This window comes from Xenopus laevis, chromosome 4S (genome assembly GCF_017654675.1).
Source record: "Xenopus laevis strain J_2021 chromosome 4S, Xenopus_laevis_v10.1, whole genome shotgun sequence".
Lineage (NCBI taxonomy): Eukaryota > Metazoa > Chordata > Amphibia > Anura > Pipidae > Xenopus > Xenopus laevis.
In genome coordinates this window covers 63,488,335-63,508,527 of record NC_054378.1, presented here as the reverse complement: position 1 = coordinate 63,508,527, position 20,193 = coordinate 63,488,335, and the positions used below count along the sequence as shown (strand labels likewise).

The window sequence follows — 20,193 nt, the reverse complement described above, 5'->3', positions numbered from 1 at the left end:
GAATCTTTAGGCTGGTGCAATAAGTTCATTATATAAAATTTGGCATTTTAGCCATATTCATGTTTAGGGTTTAGTTCTCTTTAACAGCTAGGATTTTTGTAAAAAAAAAAAACAAAACACCAAAAACAGAAAATTAATAGACTTCAAAATGTATTTTGAGTGAGTTTACATCAAGTATTTTTTGGGGTTGAGATCCCTTTTAGTACAAATTTTTCTATGCTATCGCTCACTTCAGGTATATTCTACACAACTATTGATACCAATGTTTGGGTGTCGAGTATTAAAGTATAAAAGAAGCAAACCTACTATGTTATAAATAAGGAAATAGCAGGGAGGGATAGCACAACAATCTTTGGAAAATACTGAAATAAGTTTTTTATATAGACCAATCTGAATTGTTAAACATATAATACTTATCAACAAATTCATTTACAGGGAATTTTATATGACATATTATTATAATGCATTTTTACCAAAATAAGAAAGACAACTTGTGCTTCTAGTATTTTGAATTCAAAAGTTGCATCTCTCATCTGTCATTTTCAGTCAGGCAAAAATATTTAACATATAAATCAACATCTATATCAAGCTAAGTACTAAAAGGTACAGTATATCATGATTTTTTAGGCCAATAAACAGAATGGATCTCTCTATGTGAGTTATGTAAGTGTTTAAGTCTTTTGTAATACATATTTCTGTAGTATGAGCATTGTACGCCTATGTGAGGACCAGAGTGTGCTTCAACATTACCAAACTATGTGGAATAAGCCTTGTTGGTGTAGTTTTTTTTTTATTTTCTGTTATTTTTACACGTACGCTTAGCATGTGTGTTCATACCTTGTCACCCCATTATTTCCTTCATTCAGAATGCTGCTTATAAGCACAACACTATTAATCTTGGCATGCTGCACTCAGGAAGTTTCCCAGCAATGCATGCTGGCAAAAGCATGACTTTAACCATGCAACCTAGACCTTTCTTTCAAGACATACCTCTCCAGAATGTAAGTATGTGGCTAGAACTGTTGGATAAAGCAAAAAAATGTGCCTTTGTTCTGTGTATTCCCTCTTGTTATATTTCTTGTGGAAATACAGTATGTTTAGCTTTTTAATGCAAAGTTTACATTAGCCATTTTAAATTGTCACTATTTGGAAAACCAAGGCTTTTTACATATTTATACAGTATCTGATATTACTTTATTATATAGCTGGAATTATACCTTCAATTCCACAGATGAAATTACCAGCTTTTGCTTTTACTACTAATTTTTGTAATAGAATTAACACTTTGGCTTCTTGTACATAGGCATTTTAAATGCTTTTGCCATGCAATCTGGATTGTTATGTGCCCACAGCACGGCCAATCAATTGACCAGTCTTCCCTCTACATTAATACAGACACAATCTGACAGGCCCCTTATGTGAATGTAGCCTTAGTGACAATATTAACTTTTCAATTATTATTGGAGCAATTAACAAATTTTAAGGATGTCATAATGGGTAATTTATTTAAAGCAGAATACATTTTACTGTTAAAATGTAGCCTGTTTTTCTCCAGCTCATTTTTTTTTAATTTTAAATTTTGAGCTATTTTTTGTTTACTTCAACTAGGGAATAGTCCAAATTCAATTCAAATTTTATAAAAAAATCGAATATTCGAAATATCGTACTTTATCGTCTCTTTAAAACATCGACTTTGACCATTCGCCATCTAAAACCTGACGATTGTTTTAGCCTATGGGGAAACTCCTAGAATCTATTTGGAATCAATTGGGCAGCCTATTCACCCAAAAATAAAACTTTGATTTTTTTTTTAAATACATTTCGGTTGGTCTTTTTTTATTAGAATTTCAAAGTTTTTTTTATTCAAAATTTGACCCTTGATAAATCTGCCCCTAGATGTTTGAGTTTTTTCATAAGTAACCTCCCATTCGAGTTGTGAGTGAATTCAAATTTATTCGAGTTAAAGAAAAACACATAACTTAGAGATTCGACCTTTGATAAATCCGCCCCTAATGTTTTGCCTTTTTCATTTTGAAAAGCTAGATGTCCTTAATGTGTGTGATCTCAAATTATTGTTGTGCCAATATTTCGATCTCTGTTTTCTATGATGTTAACATCCACTGTTTTAACCCAGTCTTACAATTGTTTGCACTGTACGTATGTATGTGTAAGATGCATTCTGGGAAGGAGGGAGTAATCTCTCGTGATGACGATGATGAACATTTTTATTATATAAACACATGACAATCTTAAAATTTTTCCAAAATTTTACACTGTTTGGATTTATAAAAATTACATTTCTTGATGAATTAAATGCAAAAATAATACTGACAAATATAATATAAAACAAGCAAATAAAACAGTGCTGATGAATACAAACGTCATGTTTAAGTTTAAATAAAATTGAATCTAAACATTTAATGTTTAGTAGATGATAAATAAGATTACCATATAAAAACATTTTATTTTAGTATTTATTTTTAGTTCTTTAGTGCCTTGAGCTAGCGATTTAATTTAAGTATGAAAAATCTTAAGCAGGCAAATCCACTAAGCTTCAATAATTGAATAAGTGCATTTTTCCTGGAAACCACATGTTATTTGTGCATTGGTGTTCTACCATTTATAATGAGACTTTGTACATTAAGGCCATGCAGCCAAATGTCATCTTCAGCTACTCAATGAACTAATGCACAAACACACACGTGTCACTAACATGTTTTGTCTCAGCCTGATTTCCTTTCCCTAGAGACTCATTTCCCTTTCAGTCTTCTCTTGAACATTCACCATTTATAATTTCTATATTTTTTTATTTGTCCAAGTGTAGCTAAAACTTATAGCAATGTGAGTGTTAGAAATCTCAAATTCTAAAAATAATTTTAAAACCTGATATTTTAGCTAGACTATTGTTAAGTAATAGCGGGGATAGTAGTGACAAAGAAGCTTTATTTTTAAATCAATATACTGGGTAAATAATGGCCTTTAATATAAACTGATACTACAGGGCTATTAAATTCTGATGCTAGTTGCCCTGGTTTCTGTGCTGCCATGTAGTAATTACTAATCAGCCCTATATTGTGACATTTATTTTTTATGTAATAAAATTCGCAAAAGTAAAAATTGGCCTGTTGCAATGTAATATTCTTCATTAGGCTTTTATTGCATTGTAAACCTTAATTGTGCATTGCAAACTTTTAACACTTCCTCTACAGTTTTGTTAATTGGTTTATGATTGTGAAATTTTATTACCGTATATACTCGAGTATAAGCCGACCCGAGTATAAGCCGAGGTACCTTATTTTACCTACAAAAACTGGGAAAATGTATTGACTCGAGTATAAGCCTAGGGTGAGAAAGTTACAGCAAGTTCACTCCGCACACACTCACCTCCACGGTATGTTTAGCTGGGTTAGAGGGATAGGTTAAAGGGGTGGTTCATCTTTACGCAGGAGCGTGTGTTCTGCTGAAGACCTAAAATGCTTTCTTCAAGTATTGGTGTATAGATAGACTCCGCTCTTTGTGTTGTTGGAATCGGTATGGCAGCACCCACTTAAATCGTGGGACTCACTAGTCCCTTGGGATAAATATAGGATATAGAATGGCAGTGCACTCTTGCGCTTCTTTATATCTGCAAAAATAAAAAATGTGCTATCATGTAATACCGTTGGTATCAGTCGGATGGTTGATACAATTGGATCTACACACATTCAATTAGAAAGGTAGCGTTTGTATATGGTCATCAGCCAGCCTGCACTGGGCTTGTACTTACAGGATATGCAGCTTTACGATCGCTCTATACAGATAAATCTCAGGTGTGCAGATTTATGATCGCTTTGTACAGCTGAATCCTGGGTCCTGCAGTTTCTGTGGCTCAGTATGTTCAGCGTGTGAAGGCTGCTGTTCCTTCTTTACAGGGAGAGGGTTATCTGCCTCGTGGAGTTTCTTTCCCTGCACTTTCAGTCTCTGATTATTTCAATTCAATACACTGCAGTTTGAACTTTGCGAAACCCTGGATTCAGCTGTACAAAGCGTTCATAAATCTGCACACCCGAGATTTATCTGTATAGAGCGATGGTAAAGCTGCATATCCTGTAAGCACAAGCCCAGTGCGGGCTGGCTGAAGACCTTGTCTGTACTTCACTATGCACAGGTTTTTCCATTAGGAACAACCACGTAGCCTCAACATGCTAAATGCACAGAAATGTCGCAGAGCGATCGTACAGCTGCATACTCTGCATAACTACGGAGGAGATCCCCAGTATACATACATATACGAACGCTACCTTTCTAAATCCGACATGATAGCACATTTTTTCTTTTTGCAGATATATGACTCGAGTATAAGCCGAGGTATATTATACTCGAGTATGTACGGTACAAAGACTGTGAATGTTTGCAAGCTATATAAATCACAATTGTTATATTAATGTTATGTGAGGGGCAACATGTTTGCAAAAGCAACATTTTTCAGTTGGTGAACATCTATTTGCATTGTGAATGAATTATGAATGATTTTTGCGCTATACATACTGTATATTTTGAGTCATTCCGTAAGCTCAGTAACTGACAGGGGCAGAGAACATTTGCAGTAAATTAGCAGAGAAGAAGATGGAGAGCTACTTTGGAGTAGCTCTTTGGAGGCACTTCCTTGCTAACAGGCTGTTTACTTCTCCAGGTAAAAGTTGTCGAGGTTCTGTAGAAGTTAATGCAAGGTGTGCTGATCCTATTGGACCATTTTTAAACTAATCAGAATTTTAGAGGATTTCACATTTTGTTTGCTACGACTTGTTAAAATAATTTGAATTTTTAGAGGTTTTCGAAGTATTCTGGGGTTTTTTCCAATTGTTCAGCGCTTTCTTCATTTGTACATTTTTAAAGAACTTTTAATAAATATGATGACAATGGTGGATATGAGTTTAGTCGTGGTTTAAACATTTAATAAATAAGCCTCTAAATATAACGATAAAATAAGCTTGTTTGTTCATAAAACTACATTAAGTAAATTGCAACTTACTGTTCATATTTTAAAATGACTCATGCTTTTGCTTGAAACAGGAAAAAAACATTTTATTATAAATACAGCTTTAATTGTAGTGCAATATGAATTTAGTATTTTGATGTGGTTTTCTACGCTGAGCAAAATGATCAATATTCAAAAAAATTAAAACATACAGTTAATCTTTACCAGAATTTGTCTGAAATGAAATTTGTTAGGTAGTAATTGAATAGTAAATATAAAACCACCTATTATAAAAGGGAAAGCTTTAGAAAATCGATCAATTCATTGCCTGTTGAGTTCACCATAAAAAGCAGGTGCAGTAAGATGCAAAATAAAGCCCTTAGTTACTTGTTATGCTGATAAAAGGTTAATATATATCTATATCTAAATAAATAAAGGAAGCGTGCAGAACTAATGCTCAAAATATATAATTTTGCTTATTAATAACGTGGCAGATTATAATTATTCATTCACCTTATAATATTACAATTAAATATATAGAAATGCAATTTGTGGTTCTTTAAGGCAGAGGTGTTTAATATTTAAAGAAGTAAAGGCTAGAATTAAGTAAGCTTTATCAGAAAGGTCTATATAAATACACTAGTAAAACCTCAAAGTAATGCTGCTGAGTCCTCTGTCAAAAGAAACACCATATTTCTTTCCTTCTATAGTGTACACATGGATTTCTTTATAATACTTCCTGTTTTCAGCACAAACCTTCAGGGCTGGGCATGAGCATGCTCAGTTTGCTCCTCTCTCACTCTCCCGCTCCTTTTTTCCCTCCTCCCACTTATCTTCCCTGCTGTAATCTGAGCCCAGAGCTATGATTGAGCAGGGAAAGACTCAGGCAGGAAGTGATGTCTCACCAAGCTAATATGGCAGCTGCTATCTTAAAAAAAATGAGAGAGCTTCTACAGCTGTTTAATCAGGTCGGGTAAAGCATTTTGCAGAGTAAAAATATTGTTATAGCTTGCACTATTGTGGCTAGTCTATTGGCAATAAACTGCTTTGGTAGCTTTCCTTCTCCTTTAAGTCTGATTACCTAATTCACCACTTGTTCATGGGTGGACTGTATTAAAATAGTGATGTCATATTAAAATGTTTAGCTCTGCTTTCACCCTTTATATTCTGACCACAGACATTGTCTAGCAACCCCCCCCCCCCCAGAGGGAACTAGAACATGAACCATATTTAACATGCAATCTGGTTACTATAAATAGCAAACTCTAGCATCAAAAAGCAGAAGGATATCAAGGCTAGATTTGTATTGTTATATCTGTCCTTATTTTAATTTTTGTTCAGGTCCTCTCCTTTTCGTCATCCAGTCTGTCATTCAAACCACTTACTGGTTGCTATAGCCAGTCACTGCAATAGAACAAGTTCATTCAAAAGGCAAATGCAAAGAAATATAATACAAAATGAAGGCCTTTGCTAGTTGTTATTGGCACATGACTCAACAAGATAAAAAATGAATGCCTTTGCTAATTGTAATTGGCACATGATTCAGCAAAATGCTTGAAAGCATGTTTAGGTAAATGGAAAACCAATGGAGCTTAGTTTTGTGATATGGTGTTCATTTAATAATTCATTAAAGAAATTATACAGCATTATAAAAATACACACCCTCAGTTAAATTCAACTGTTACAAATCTGTAACTTGGTTATTTTTGTGTATGAGCATTATTCAGTTTTTATATAGGAAAAAGTACAAATAGAAAACTGAAATTAATAGCATATTTTCTGTGCAATATTTGAGTGTGTAGTTCTCTTCTGTCCTCTTCTATATTATGATTGCGAATTCATATTAAAAAGCAGCACCAACAGAGTAGATACCAAAGGAAAGAACATAACTGCTTTTGCAAATTTAATAAAGATTTGAAAGAATACATGCACAATCAATACACACTAAAAAAAACAAAATCATTAATTTTGATACAAGTACTCAAATTTTAACTACAGGTATGGGATCTGTTATCCGGAAACCCGTTATCCAGATAGTTCCGAATTATGGAAAGGCTGTCTCACATAGACTCCATTATATATAATACTGTAAAAATTATTTCCTTTTTTATCAGTAATAATAAAACAGTACCTTGAACATGCTCTAAATGATAGATACTTATCCTTATTAAAAGCTAAACCAGCCAATTGGACGTGTTTAATATTTACATAATTTTCTAGTAGACATAAGGAATGAAGATCCAAGTTATGGAAAGATCCATTATATGGAAAACCAAAGGTCTGAAGCATTCTGGATAACAGGTCCCATACCTGTATTACATTTCATTGCAGTATGAAATGTCCTGTAAACAATGACTATGTTAATGGCACAGACACAAGGCATATTAAAGGTACCTTTTTACAGGAGCATGTGAGATAAGGCTCACATATTACCCACATTGTATATATCAGGATGGTTTGAAGGATTGATAACGACAAGAAAAAAAACAATAAATGCAATGCACATTAACTTTATGATTATATCAATGGTAGTAATTGGATAACAATTTGTTTAGGGACATTTTTATGCTAGAAATCATAAACTGTTCAACAGATGAAAAAAAATATTCTAATTTTGTTCTATTTATATAACTTAGACACCATCACAGCAAAGCAACATTCTAGACAATGGACAGGAAGACATGTCTTTGGGTCAATGGAACCCTTATCCGCTTGGTCGAAGAGATGTACCACCTGAAAATCACACTAAAAAGGTATTATTGCTTTTAAGTTAAATTCCAGTCATATTAAAATGAAAAGAATAAATAGGCTGACTTTTCCTTTCATAATTATTCTACAGATTTGTTCAGATTTACAGTATTTAGAAATAATGAGGATCAGGGCTGTCCGGGCATAATTTACTGTCAATAATATGATCATTGTATTTTACCCATATCTTTTACACCATCCTGTAATTACCTAGTTTAAAAACAAAGCATATTTCATCTCTCAAAATCCAAATTTTTTCTGATATTTTATTTTAAAAAAGTCCGACCAAACTTTATTTCACGATTTGACCTTATCTATTATTAAAAAAGCCAGATGTTATTGGATTGGGGAAATACTCAATAAAATTGAGAGAGTTTTTTTCCAGAATCCTAAGATTTTTTCAGGCCTCTTCACGAAAAAAAACAGGATTTTTCGGATTTTTGCCCGAAAATCCTGAAATTTTCTGGCTAATTCCAGAGCAGACCACAGAAACGTCCAAATAGGATAGGGAACTCTCCCATTGACTTATATACAACCTCAGCAGGTCTGAGATGGTGGATTTTCAGGATTTGGACTGCAGCCTCAGGTTATAATAAATCTCAAAAATTTTAGGTTTTTTTTGCACTAAAAATTCTGATTATATAGTAAAAAAAAAACCTCAAAATTTTAGATTTTTTAGCATTCAGACTTAAACCCCTTAATTTCCTTGACTAGAAGTGCTTCAAAGGCTTACCTTAGACAGCGTAGTTCAAGCTATTTGTTGTCGGCCTTTGACATTACTGGAGGCAGCTGAGGGAAGGTCTTTTTTTTTGCAATTATAAGTAGTATAAGTATACTTCCCCCAACTGCGCCCCCACAAATATCTGGTATGGGTTGTAAATAGTGAAGGGAGCCTGAAGCAGGGGTGTCACCAGATGACTTGAAGTCATATTTTAAGATGGCCATAGGCGCAAAGATCCGATCGCACGAATTGAGGATTTGTACGATTTACGAACCGTGTGTGGAGAATCCCGACATTTTTCATTCGGCGGAGATCGGTCGTTTGGTCGATCGGACAGGTTAAAAGATTTCTGTCGGCTGCTGATAATTTCTCTGCATATATTGCCGATCGTACGATTTTCATTGGGAGACTGTCACCAGCTTTTGTCGGACATAACTTTCGTACGATTGCTGTCAGGGGCAGAACATCTGCTGATCTGTTCTTTTACTACTTTATTTGATCTGAATGGTTAGTGGCAGGTCGGGAAATGGGGAAGTTCGAACGATCGGATCTTTGCATCTATTGCCAGCTTTAGTGTGACTACAAAGTCTGGCTTAACTAGTTATGTAGGGGTAGAGTAGAGCTAAGGCTAGTCCATGAAATACTGCTTTTTAAATAATTTTATTAAAGCTAAACCTTTTGGAGCATGAAATTCTCAAGGCTTTTCAAATCTACAATTGCCATGTTTGCTCTTCATTCTTTCCTCTAGGTTTTAAAGGTTTGCAGGACTGGTTAATGCCTAATCTGCAATGTCCAATATGCCATTTTAGTATAGTGCACAGCAGGTGAGAAAAGAATAGGATTACATTGGATTGGATTTCTACAGAAAGCAATTCTCATTCTTAGTTCTTTAACAGCTTGGGGTTTGCATTATTACTTTTTCATGACATTCATGAATTATAAGTCTTTATTATTTCTTAGTTAGGACAATGACAGTGATAAAACTATTCTTTGTTGTCTGAGAACAAGCCAGATAATTACATGTGAGATGAGAGAGGGTCCAAACAATAAGATCTCAGCTGGAGGTATGCATTGTGAGAATGCAGTGAGGAATTCTCCACAAGCTATAAACTTTACAAGCATTTGCAATAATAGCTTTGCAGAAAGCCTCAGGGTGTACCTCCATACAGTACAGATGCTTAGCTGAATAGTGTGAAGACTGGATAGCATTGCTATTTATTTAAAAAACAAATCCTTAAGTACATTAAAGCTGATATGGTAGAACATATTGCCCTTATGCCTGCAGATCTATATAGGTTGGTGAAATTACATTAATTGTGCTTATGGCAATGCTAGGTTTTATTTACATTACAATCTATATTGTTTTGTTAATTTTATTTAATTTGCCAATTTACTGTATATATACAGTTATTACTGTATATATATATATATATATATATATATATATATATATATATATATATATATATGGGGCCGATTCATTAAATTCGAGTGAAGGATTCGAAGTAAAAAAACTTCGAATTTCGAAGGTTTTTTGGGCTACTTCGACCATCGAATGGGCTACTTCGACCTTCGACTATGACTACGACTTCGAATCGAAGGATTCGTAGTAAAAATCTTTCGACTATTCGACCATTCGATAGTCGAAGTACTGTCTCTTTAAGAAAAACTTTGACCCCCTAGTTCGGCAGATAAAAGCTACCGAAGTCAATGTTAGCCTATGGGGAAGGTCCCCATAGGCTTGCCTATGTTTTTTTGATCGAAGGATATTCCTTCGATCGTTGGATTAAAATCCTTCGAATCGTTCAATTCGAAGGATTTAATCGTTCGATCGAAGGAATAAGCCTTCGATCGTACGATCGCAGAATTTGCGCTAAATCCTTCGACTTCGATATTCGAAGTCGAAGGATTTCAATTCCTAGTCGAATATCGAGGGTTAATTAACCCTCGATATTCGACCCATAGTGAATCAGCCCCTGTGTGTGTGTGTGTGTGCGTGTGTGTGCTTTACCTTTAAGTTAACTTTTAGTATGTTATAGAATGGCATAGTTTTTTTAATTATTTTCCATCTCCTTCTGACTTTTTCCAGCTTTCAAATGGGGGGTCACTGACCCCATCTAAAAACAAATGCTCTGTAAGGCTACAAATTTATTGTTATTGCTACTTTTTATTACTCATCTTTCTATTCAGTCCCTTTCCTATCCTATTCATATTCCAGACTCTTATTTATGCTATGGTCATTTGGACCCTAGCATCCAGATTGCTGAAATTGCAAACTGGAGAGCTGCTGAATAAAGAGCTAAATAACTCAAAAAAATTAATAAAAAAATGAAAACCAATTGCAAATCATCTTAGAATATCACTCTCTACATCATACTAAAAATTTAAAGGTGAACAACCCCTTTAAGTAAGCTCTTGCATACTAGGGATGTACCGAATCCACTTTTTTGGATTCGGCCGAACCCCCGAATCCTTCACGAAAGATTCGGCCAAATACCGAACCAAATCCAAACCCTAATTTGCATATGGAAGGGAAAAAATTAGGAAGGGGAATAACATTTTTTACTTCCTTGTTTTCTGACAAAAAGTCACGCAATTTCCCTCCCTGTCCCTAATTTGCATATGCAATTTAGGATTCGGATTCGGTTCGGCCGGTGATGGTATTTTTAGTAGTACCATTTTGACCTCGTGTAAGACAAAACTCAGTAAAGGAAAACCTTTAGAAATAGTCAGGCAATTTATTCATACATAATACAACATAACAGTTTTGTCTGGGTAAGCTGTTGGAGTAACACACAGAATGTCAGCCAAGGACTTACCAAAGACACACCTCTTGGTCCAGGCATTATATAGCTTTCAGAAGGCTTTTACAATAAGTGTGACAAGGGTTTCACGGAAATACCATACATAGTCTGTCTCCTCCTTGTACAATTAATGTCTAAATGATTTACTTAGTCTTACATGTTATCAAAGGAATGTGGTAACATACTGTGCCTAGCTCCAACGGTCCACAGCCTCGCAATCAGCTATCGGCTAACCAAGGCCATTGTGGTATTTCCAGTAATCTGAGCAGCACTTCAGCAGTAAGGGGCCCCAACAGACAGACTGGCGTTATGCTAACACTCTGGAATTTAAGTAACAGAGTGATGATCTTTTGTTTGTATGGCCTAGTATAAGCTATATGCGTGACCATTGTCCACAGTAGACCATTAGTTCTTAAAGTCCATCCTGCCTTGGGCCATATAGCGTTATGGCGTCATAGAGGGTGGGGGTGACAAATATCAACCCTCTGACACTAGCCATTCGTCCGTCTTAGGATTTAGACCGTTCCAGATATTTTTATAATTACACCGGGCAGAAGGATTCGGCCCAATCCTGCTGAAAAAGGCAGAATCCTGACTGAATCCCGAACCGAATCCTGGATTCAGTGCATCCCTAATGCATACTCCTTTAACACTTTGTACTGCGCGTTTAGCACAAACAAACTGTGGTGTTAAGGTAGCGAACCAGCAATTTTATATTTTGGTATCAGTGAATGCCTCAAGAGGCTGTCAGTAAATCTCTAGAGGCCTAATAAGCGGCAAACTTCAGGAGGTTGTCTTCTAGTCGAACATATAAGTTGTAATAATTGCTTCTTTTCAGCTTCCTGAAGCTTTGCCCAACGGGTTACATTACCCACAGGCAGGTAGCCATATACAGACGTTAATGGGATCCCAGAGTCTGCAGCATAGATCCAGAGAGCAGCAGCACTATGAAGGTGGTATGAATAAAGTCACCATCCAGCAGTACCAGTCACCACTTCCTATTCAGATCCCTTCTGCTCAGCGAGGTCCTCAGTCAGGAAGGTGTTTGATCCAGACTAAAGGGCAAAGGAGTATGGATGGATACCCTGAGCAGGTAGGAAAGTTTCCAGTTTTATGATCATGTATTCTATTTATGGTTTGCATATTGATACATAAGCTTTATATAAATGATACTTTATTTATATTAAATGATGGGGGCAATAATTACTAATACTGTTTAAAATACATAATGCTGTCTCTGTGCTTAGTTTCCTTACTAAGATGAGTAAATATTAATGACTAAAAACAGATAAAAGTAAAAGAATTCTGCTTCAGCAAGCTGTTATAAATATGCACCAATTATATCCTATGTACAAGCTATAACAAAGTTCTGAAAAAATATTTATATTATGTTTAATTGCAAAAGCTACTTTTTTTTCTTTTATATAAGAAAAGCCTACTGATTATTTCTAGGGTTTATGAACAATACACTGGGTAAAGCCTTTCTCAAATTTAATATTACAACCATCCAAGTGCTATTCACTGAAAATTTGTGATTAATGTGTATTGCAAAGTTGCTTAGACTTTTAGGGGCAGATTTACTAAAGTTCGAATGGAAAATATTAATTTTCTAAAAATTCACAATTTCGAATTTAAAAACACCAACTCGATTTGAATGTGAAATTTATCACACCTTGACCATGGAAACCATTCGATACCTGCCGAATTCATGTAGAAGTCAAGGGCAGAGGTACATTGAACCATTTGAGATGTTAATAGCCTTCCTGACAAATCGAGTTTTTTTCCAGAGGAAAACTCGATTTGCATTCAATTAGAATTTTTGTGTTGTTCCTATTCGATTTAATGTTAGACGTCCAAGTTTTTTCATGAATAACTTCCTATTCGAGTTGTGAGTACATTCAAATTTATTAGAGTTAATATTAAAAATTAAAAATTCACATAACTTCGAAATTCGACCTTTGATAAATAACCCCCTTAATGTGATTATGAACTGTAATATGATTATGGTTAGCTTAATGTCAGTAACACTTTTAGTTGAATTACCTGGTGCAGTATGTTTTCCTTAACTTTTAAAGAATCCTGATATATATTTAAATTTGTTTTGTGAATCCAATCTTAATTGCATGTGACTTTTCAGCTCAGTTTTCAGTTTTTGAGCAGTTTTTGGTTGGACTAGAATGATATGCAGGTATCAATCCTTTGGTAAATGTTTATGAATCAAAATGACACAATATCTTTGAATCCCCCATATTTGTACCAAAAATGTATAATTCCAATATTCTTCCCTCACTCTGTCTTCCCTTGATGGAGAATTAAAACTCTTTCTCTGGGATATCAGAGGCAAAGAATAAACATTCCCAGAATATATAACTTTTTTTTCAGTTATCTCGCACTTAAATATGTGACATCCCTCTGTTTATTTTACCTCCGGTTCAAACATAACCCTGGAAACATATCCTCCAAAGTCACCACTATGCCAACACTGCCCCTTCACATATAACTCAACTCCTCTTGAATAACATAACCAATCTTTCTGCATTTGGTTTGTATCTTTGACAGTCTCTAATCTACTCTAAAAGGCTACATACATTTGCATTGTACACTTGATTGCATGAAACATGGTCAAATACAGGCCAAGTAGCAAGATAATTGATGGATCATTTCTGGGAATGGTCAGCCATATTGTTGTGAGGTTTGGCACTAGTGGCCTGCAGTGTAGTTGATTCTGTGGGCCTGTTAGATTCTAAAATCAGCTGTAACCCTATAAATACACATCAGGAAGCTTTTACCCGGTGAACTGTGGTGGAATTGTAACAGCATTTGACAAATTACTCAGAAGGAGAACTCAAACATACAGTTCTGGCAGCTTGAAAAATGTGTGTGTATGGCTATTAGAGCAGCAGGTCCTATCAGCCTGCAGAGGTAACCTCTTACAACTTATTGGCTTATAAAAAGTTTCTTCAAGATAATTGAGGTATGTTGTCTATATTTGCACATATATTCATATTAACTTATTCTAATACTACTTTTCTCAAAACTGCAAGCAAAAGCATATTTCCGCTTTCCCTTTCACTAATGAGTACCAGGTTGTGTAATGGATCTCTGCAACTCTGGTTTGATTTATTACACTTCTAAAATGAGATCCACTGTCTGTTTTCTCTTTTTCTTGTTAAAACTGTACATTTTGCACATTGGCCTATATTTGAAAGCACTTTATCCTGCATATGAAAAACCTGCCATATATCAAAACTAACTTTAGAGAATTCATTATTATGTTTGTCTTTTTTTTTATTGCATGAATATGAAATTATTTGTTACCAGATTCATATAACTTTTTCTAATCTGAAACCTTTTTTACCCTCTTATACCCATTAAACATACAGTAAAAAAGTGTTTGTGTTTAAAGCTACTCTTTCATAGCTTAGCCCTTCCATAGCTTTTGTATTTTTAATGCCATATGCTTCAAGCTATGCAGCCTATTTGATGTTTTTATAAACACAATAAATCACCTTAGGTCCAGTAGAATGCTGGACATGTGTAATTGTAAACCAATAGACCTCCCAATCCAGCCAACGTATCATTTGAGCTTTATTGCTCACTGATAGTAATAGAGGGAATGTAATAAAGGTGACGGTTTTATGTTGATATATATCTTCATATATTTTTTTATTTGACAGGATAGCAAACTTATTTTTGGACCAAAATATAGAGACTCTTTTTCTTTTTTTCCCCAGCAGATATTAAATTGGATATTAACTGCAATCATTTTATTTTAAAGTGCCCAAACAATGTGTGCAATACTTTAAAAATACATGTAATTAAATATTTGGATTTGCTTTTTCTGAACAGAGCTCTGGAAACTGAAAAATATATCATATTAAAAGTGCACATGGATTTTTACAATAAATTCTGTAATGTTAGATGTAGAGATATTTCTGCATTTTACTTAAATTGGTGTCTCTAAAATTAAACATGTAAATCTGCAACCCATATCTGGTAAACCCAATTACTTCCTCTGTGTTGGGGCCCAGATATATCTTTGCTATGTACAGCTCCAAACCAAACTTCTGTTTACCCTAATCCTATCTAGGCACAGCCCCCACTGTTCTTCTTACTGCTTGCCCTACCACCAGATCTTCATAGGCCAAAAAAGAAAGTGTCCAGCTCAGACACTCCCTTTTATATATTCCTGTAGGGGAACTCCACCCAGAGGCCAACCTTATTGGTTGGTGCCACCTGCTGGCTGACGAACATATTGCCAAAACATACAAAATTAAGATCTACATTTTGGAATTTTTTTGCACATTTTGTACCAAAATAATTACATAACTAGCATATTTATATAAAATATCTAGGTAAATTATTAAAACTTGAGAACTGGGTCAAAGAATAAAAGATTTAGTAAGCAAAACTGTCTAATAATTTATTTCAAACAGCAACATATACTAGGGGGCACATTTACTTAGCTCGAGTGAAGGAATAGAAGAAAAAATACTTCGTATTTCGAAGTATTTTTTTGGCTACTTCGACCATCGAATTGGCTACTTCGACTACGACTTCGAATCGAACGATTTGAACTAAAAACCGTTCGACTATTCGACCATTCGATAGTCGAAGTACTGTCTCTTTAAAAAAAAAAACTTCTACCAACTACTTCGCCACCTAAAACCTACCGAGCATCAATGTTAGCCTATGGTGAAGGTCCCCATAGGCTTTCTAGCGAATTTCTGATCGGAGGATTTATTTCGATCGATGGATTAAAATCCTTTGAATCGTTCGATACGAAGGATTTAATCGTTCGATCGAACGATTATTCCTTCGATCGTTCGATCGAACGAATAGTGCTAAATCCTTCGACTTCAATATTCAAAGTCGAAGGATTTTACTTTGACGGTCGAGTATCGAGGGTTAATTAACCCTCGATATTCGACCCTAAGTAAATGTGCCCCTAGCTGTTGCGTAAAATCCAAAGTCTATTTTTTATTAAAGCATTCATAGATGTTTTAAACATTTGAAAATCTCAGCTGTCAATCAAATATTGTCTGCCCCTACTCTATGCCAATTACTAAGGCATAGAGGAGGGGCAGGCAATATTTGATTGACAGTTAAGATTTTTAAATGTGTTTACAACAGCTATGAATGCTTTAATAAAAAAAAGTAATTGGATTTTATGTTTAATTTGAAAAGGACTTTAATTATACAGCTTTTTATGTTGGGGTGACAGGTCCACTTTAAAGAGGAATTACTTATATAAATAGGGTGATCCCTTCCTTTGGAATCTTGTATAATACATGTATTTATACTTATACTCATTTGATGTCAAGGTATTTTATCACACACCTTTTTAGTTTGATTATCACTAATTACAGTACTGTAGAGATGAAACCTGCTACACCGAATCATTTTTCTTAAGACAGCATTATAAATGTAATTTGTTTTTATTCTGTTTTCTTACATAGTACTGTGTGAGAATAGAAAAAAACCCAGGGCTTGGATTTAGCATCAGTGGCGGGTTAAGTGGGCAAGGGAATCCTTTCAAGCCATCTGACAAGGTAAGTCAATCTGCAATCAGACATGAAGTCCTTCAGAGGGACCCGAATTACGCCACTTCTTCTACAGATTCTAGTTTATACAAAGGATCCAAGTGACTATAACTATAGCCTTGATTTAAATTCTTTATATTTAAATGCTTTAAATTCTGCATTACCATGCAAATATAAAGCCCATAGAAGCACATGCAATTACATTTCTTTGGGCTGGATGTGCCAATTCTTTAAAAACTTTTATGGCTTCAGAAAAATGTTTCTATTGAACCTTTGTTTGGATAATCAGTTATGCCTTTATTTGAAATTGCTAGCTGTTTAACTACCTCTCACATTCCATTTCTGAACGTCATGTTTTTATATCTGCTACATCATGCCAACTACCCTTACATCAACATTTGTATTGCTATAATTGTCTGTTCTGAGCCCTTACTAATTTAAGGCCAAATATCTATCAGACATGGCCTCTGGTATGAAATTTTGACCTGGATTGTTCTTTGCTGCCGTATGACAATAAATCACATAATCCATAACCTGAGCTCTAGTACAGTATTTTGGTCTGTTTCATTTGCTTCTGAAACTCCATTAGTATCTTAATTTAAAGATCTACTTATTAGCGTCAACAAAATCCCTCAGGGCTTTGATGCATTTGTAATAGCTACACCCACCTATACCACAATGTCAATGTGGGTCTGTTGCTCCAAAACTATCTATTTCTGTCCTGAGCAGTTAGGTAGTTGCAATAAAAATTGTTGCATTCTAGGCATTCTCTGGACCTTCAAGATTATAGAGTAGAAATTAAATATATAAGAAAAAATCCTGCTCATACAGTTAGGTCCATAAATATGTGGACAGAGACAACTTTTTTTCTAATTGTGATTCTGTACATTACCACAATGAATTTTAAATGAAACAACTCAGAGGCCGTTGAACTGCAGACTTTAAGACTTTAATTCAGTGGGTTTAATAAAAAGATTGCATAAAAATTTGAGGAACTAAAGCCTTTTTTTAACACAATCACTTCATTTCAGGGGCTCAAAAGTAACTGGATTGACTAATTGACTCAAAGGCTATTTCATGGGCAGAGGTGGGCAATTCCTTTGTTATGTCATTATCAATGAAGCAAATAAAAGCAAATAAAAGCCCTGGAGTTGATTTAGGGGGGGCGTGCTTGTATGTGGAGTGGAGGATTTTGCTGTGAACAGACAAAATGCGATCAAAGGAGCTCTCCATGCAGGTGAAACAAGCCATTCTTAAGCTGCAAAAACAGAAAAAAACCCAAGAGAGAAATTGCTACAATATTAGGAGTGGCAAAATCTACAGTTTGGTACATCCTGAACAGTAAGAAAGCACTGGTGAACTCAGCAACGCAAAAAGACCTGGACATCCATGGATCCCTGCCACCCTAGGCCCGGGCCTAGGTATTACCATAACAAAGCTGATTTAAACAAGGCATACATATTTTGAATATCCTATATCTAATATATTCAGTATTCCTGGTTTGTAATGTTTATGTTATAATATGCAAAAGATTCAACGTCAGGCTTTTTGAATTTGGAAATTGATCTTCCTTGGACTGGTTAATCCCTGCTATTTATTTGCAGCCTGAGAGTTGCAACTTGATCCCAAACATGGATGGACTCCACATGCTAGATAGCTGATTAGTAAGCAACTCAAATCCATGCTCCACCTGTGTTTAAGCAGCCATGGAATTCAGGCATGTGAATTCAGGTGTGTTCTGGTTTAAACAGGTAAGGTGGTTAGGGTTTATTTAGATCCACAATTCTGCCTTAATTCAAGCATGTGATACAGCACAATCCAGTTAAGACAAGTTTGCTGCTTACTTCTTCTTTTTCCTGACTCTCGGGAATAATATCCAAGAGATCTGACTATATGAGTACTATGGTACTGATCCATGCATTTGAATCTAGTCAACAGTAATGATGAGCTAAAGCAGGACAAGCAGAAATGTGGGTCTGAAGAAGCCCTTTATAAAAAGTGCAGTATTTACTTCATACACCAGAAAAACAGAATAATGTGTGTTTGTCTAGTAATAAAAACTCAATAATATCTTTTCTTGTAGGAGCACATAGTATTTCTCTATAAAAAATACTCTTGGAATGTCTTCTGCTGCAGTTCAGGATGCACCATCCATCTTGAATATCAATTCACATCTCTAGTCATACCCTCCAACATTCCCCCTTTAAATCAGTACAGTTCCATAAAAATATAAGAAGCTGTGCATGGTGTGCTGAAATCTCTTTAGCCCACGGTTGTAACCCATAGCAACCAGCCTGCAATTAGCTATGATTGGGTTACTGCAGCAAGACTAATGTAAAAGAAACATTCTTGCTGTTATGGGTTAATACTCTGGATACAGTGTACTCCAGTTTTGTGATTTCTCTCCAGGTATTCCTTGAAGCCTTTTCAAAATGCACCCGATGTGGGACTGCATAGATTTAGGCACAGCACACCATGTACAGAATCTTTTTAAGGGGCATATTGGAGGGTATGCTAGTCTAGAATGCTTGTGAAAGGATCCTAACTTCTGTTAATTCTGACTTATAGGGTATCTTTGTTACTAGGGTTCAGCCTAATGGACCAGCGGCCGGTGTCCTACAGCCTGGAGACAAGATTTTAAAGGTAAGCTGTTTACTTTAACAATATATAAAGCCATACTGAATTATGTACTAAGCTGGTGGAGGAATATAATTTCCCTGTATTTTCAGAACTGCAATAGATACAGAACTGATTCCTTGCAGAGCACTGGAAGCTGAGCTGTTGCTGGTAATTCCCTATGGCAGGGTACAGTAAATAGACTCCTTAAAGTGCTCTGTAAAGAGTCGGGTCTGTAGTTTGAGAGTTCTGTAAAATATACAGAAATTTGCCATTGCAATTCCTGAAATAGTTAAACATTGGATACTGACCTTTCAGTATCGCATTTAAGTCCATATTTTACGGATTATTGGTAATCTATTTAAGCTCAGACAATCACAGCATATTAATGTGATGTACAGCCCCTGCAAGATAGTTTGGACTCAGATAAACAGTAGGCCAGAATGGGTTAATTGCTAGTAAATTCAGCATTATAAATCCCATCAGAACATTAACATTCGTGAGTGTTAGTTGCTAGGAAACAACCCCGACTGATAGAACTTCTAGTGAATCGTGTCAAGGTTATATGAAAATAACATATAAAAACACATGCTGCTTGGAAGATTAGCTCACTCTTTATTGCAGTGAATACTAAAAACTGATCCACTTGGGTGGGAAATAGTGTATATTACTCATGTATGCCTTTAAAAAACAAAAAAGACCAACACTGCCAACTGCACAAACAAGAGAAAGTATAGTTTGACCTTCTCAGTAAATTTAAGTACAGGTATGACATCTGTTATCCGGAAACCCATTATCCTGAAA

At 35.2% G+C, this 20,193-nt stretch overlaps 1 protein-coding gene across 5 annotated transcripts in view; it reads left to right on the top strand.

Moving 5' to 3' along the window:
- The window catches only part of LOC108715516 (leucine-rich repeat-containing protein 7), a 197,217-nt gene that overhangs the window by 166,386 nt on the left and 10,638 nt on the right, over positions 1-20,193 (top strand). For 3 of the 5 annotated variants that reach the window (XM_041561336.1, XM_041561335.1, XM_041561334.1), the window contains 5 exons: positions 867-1,001; positions 7,594-7,710; positions 12,069-12,323; positions 16,690-16,782; positions 19,342-19,416. In XM_041561336.1, the coding sequence (XP_041417270.1) occupies positions 867-1,001; positions 7,594-7,710; positions 12,069-12,323; positions 16,690-16,782; positions 19,342-19,416 (675 nt within the window). The remainder of the gene's footprint in view (positions 1-866; positions 1,002-7,593; positions 7,711-12,068; positions 12,324-16,689; positions 16,783-19,341; positions 19,417-20,193) is intronic. The other 2 variants (XM_041561339.1, XM_041561337.1) reach the window with 2 other exon arrangements.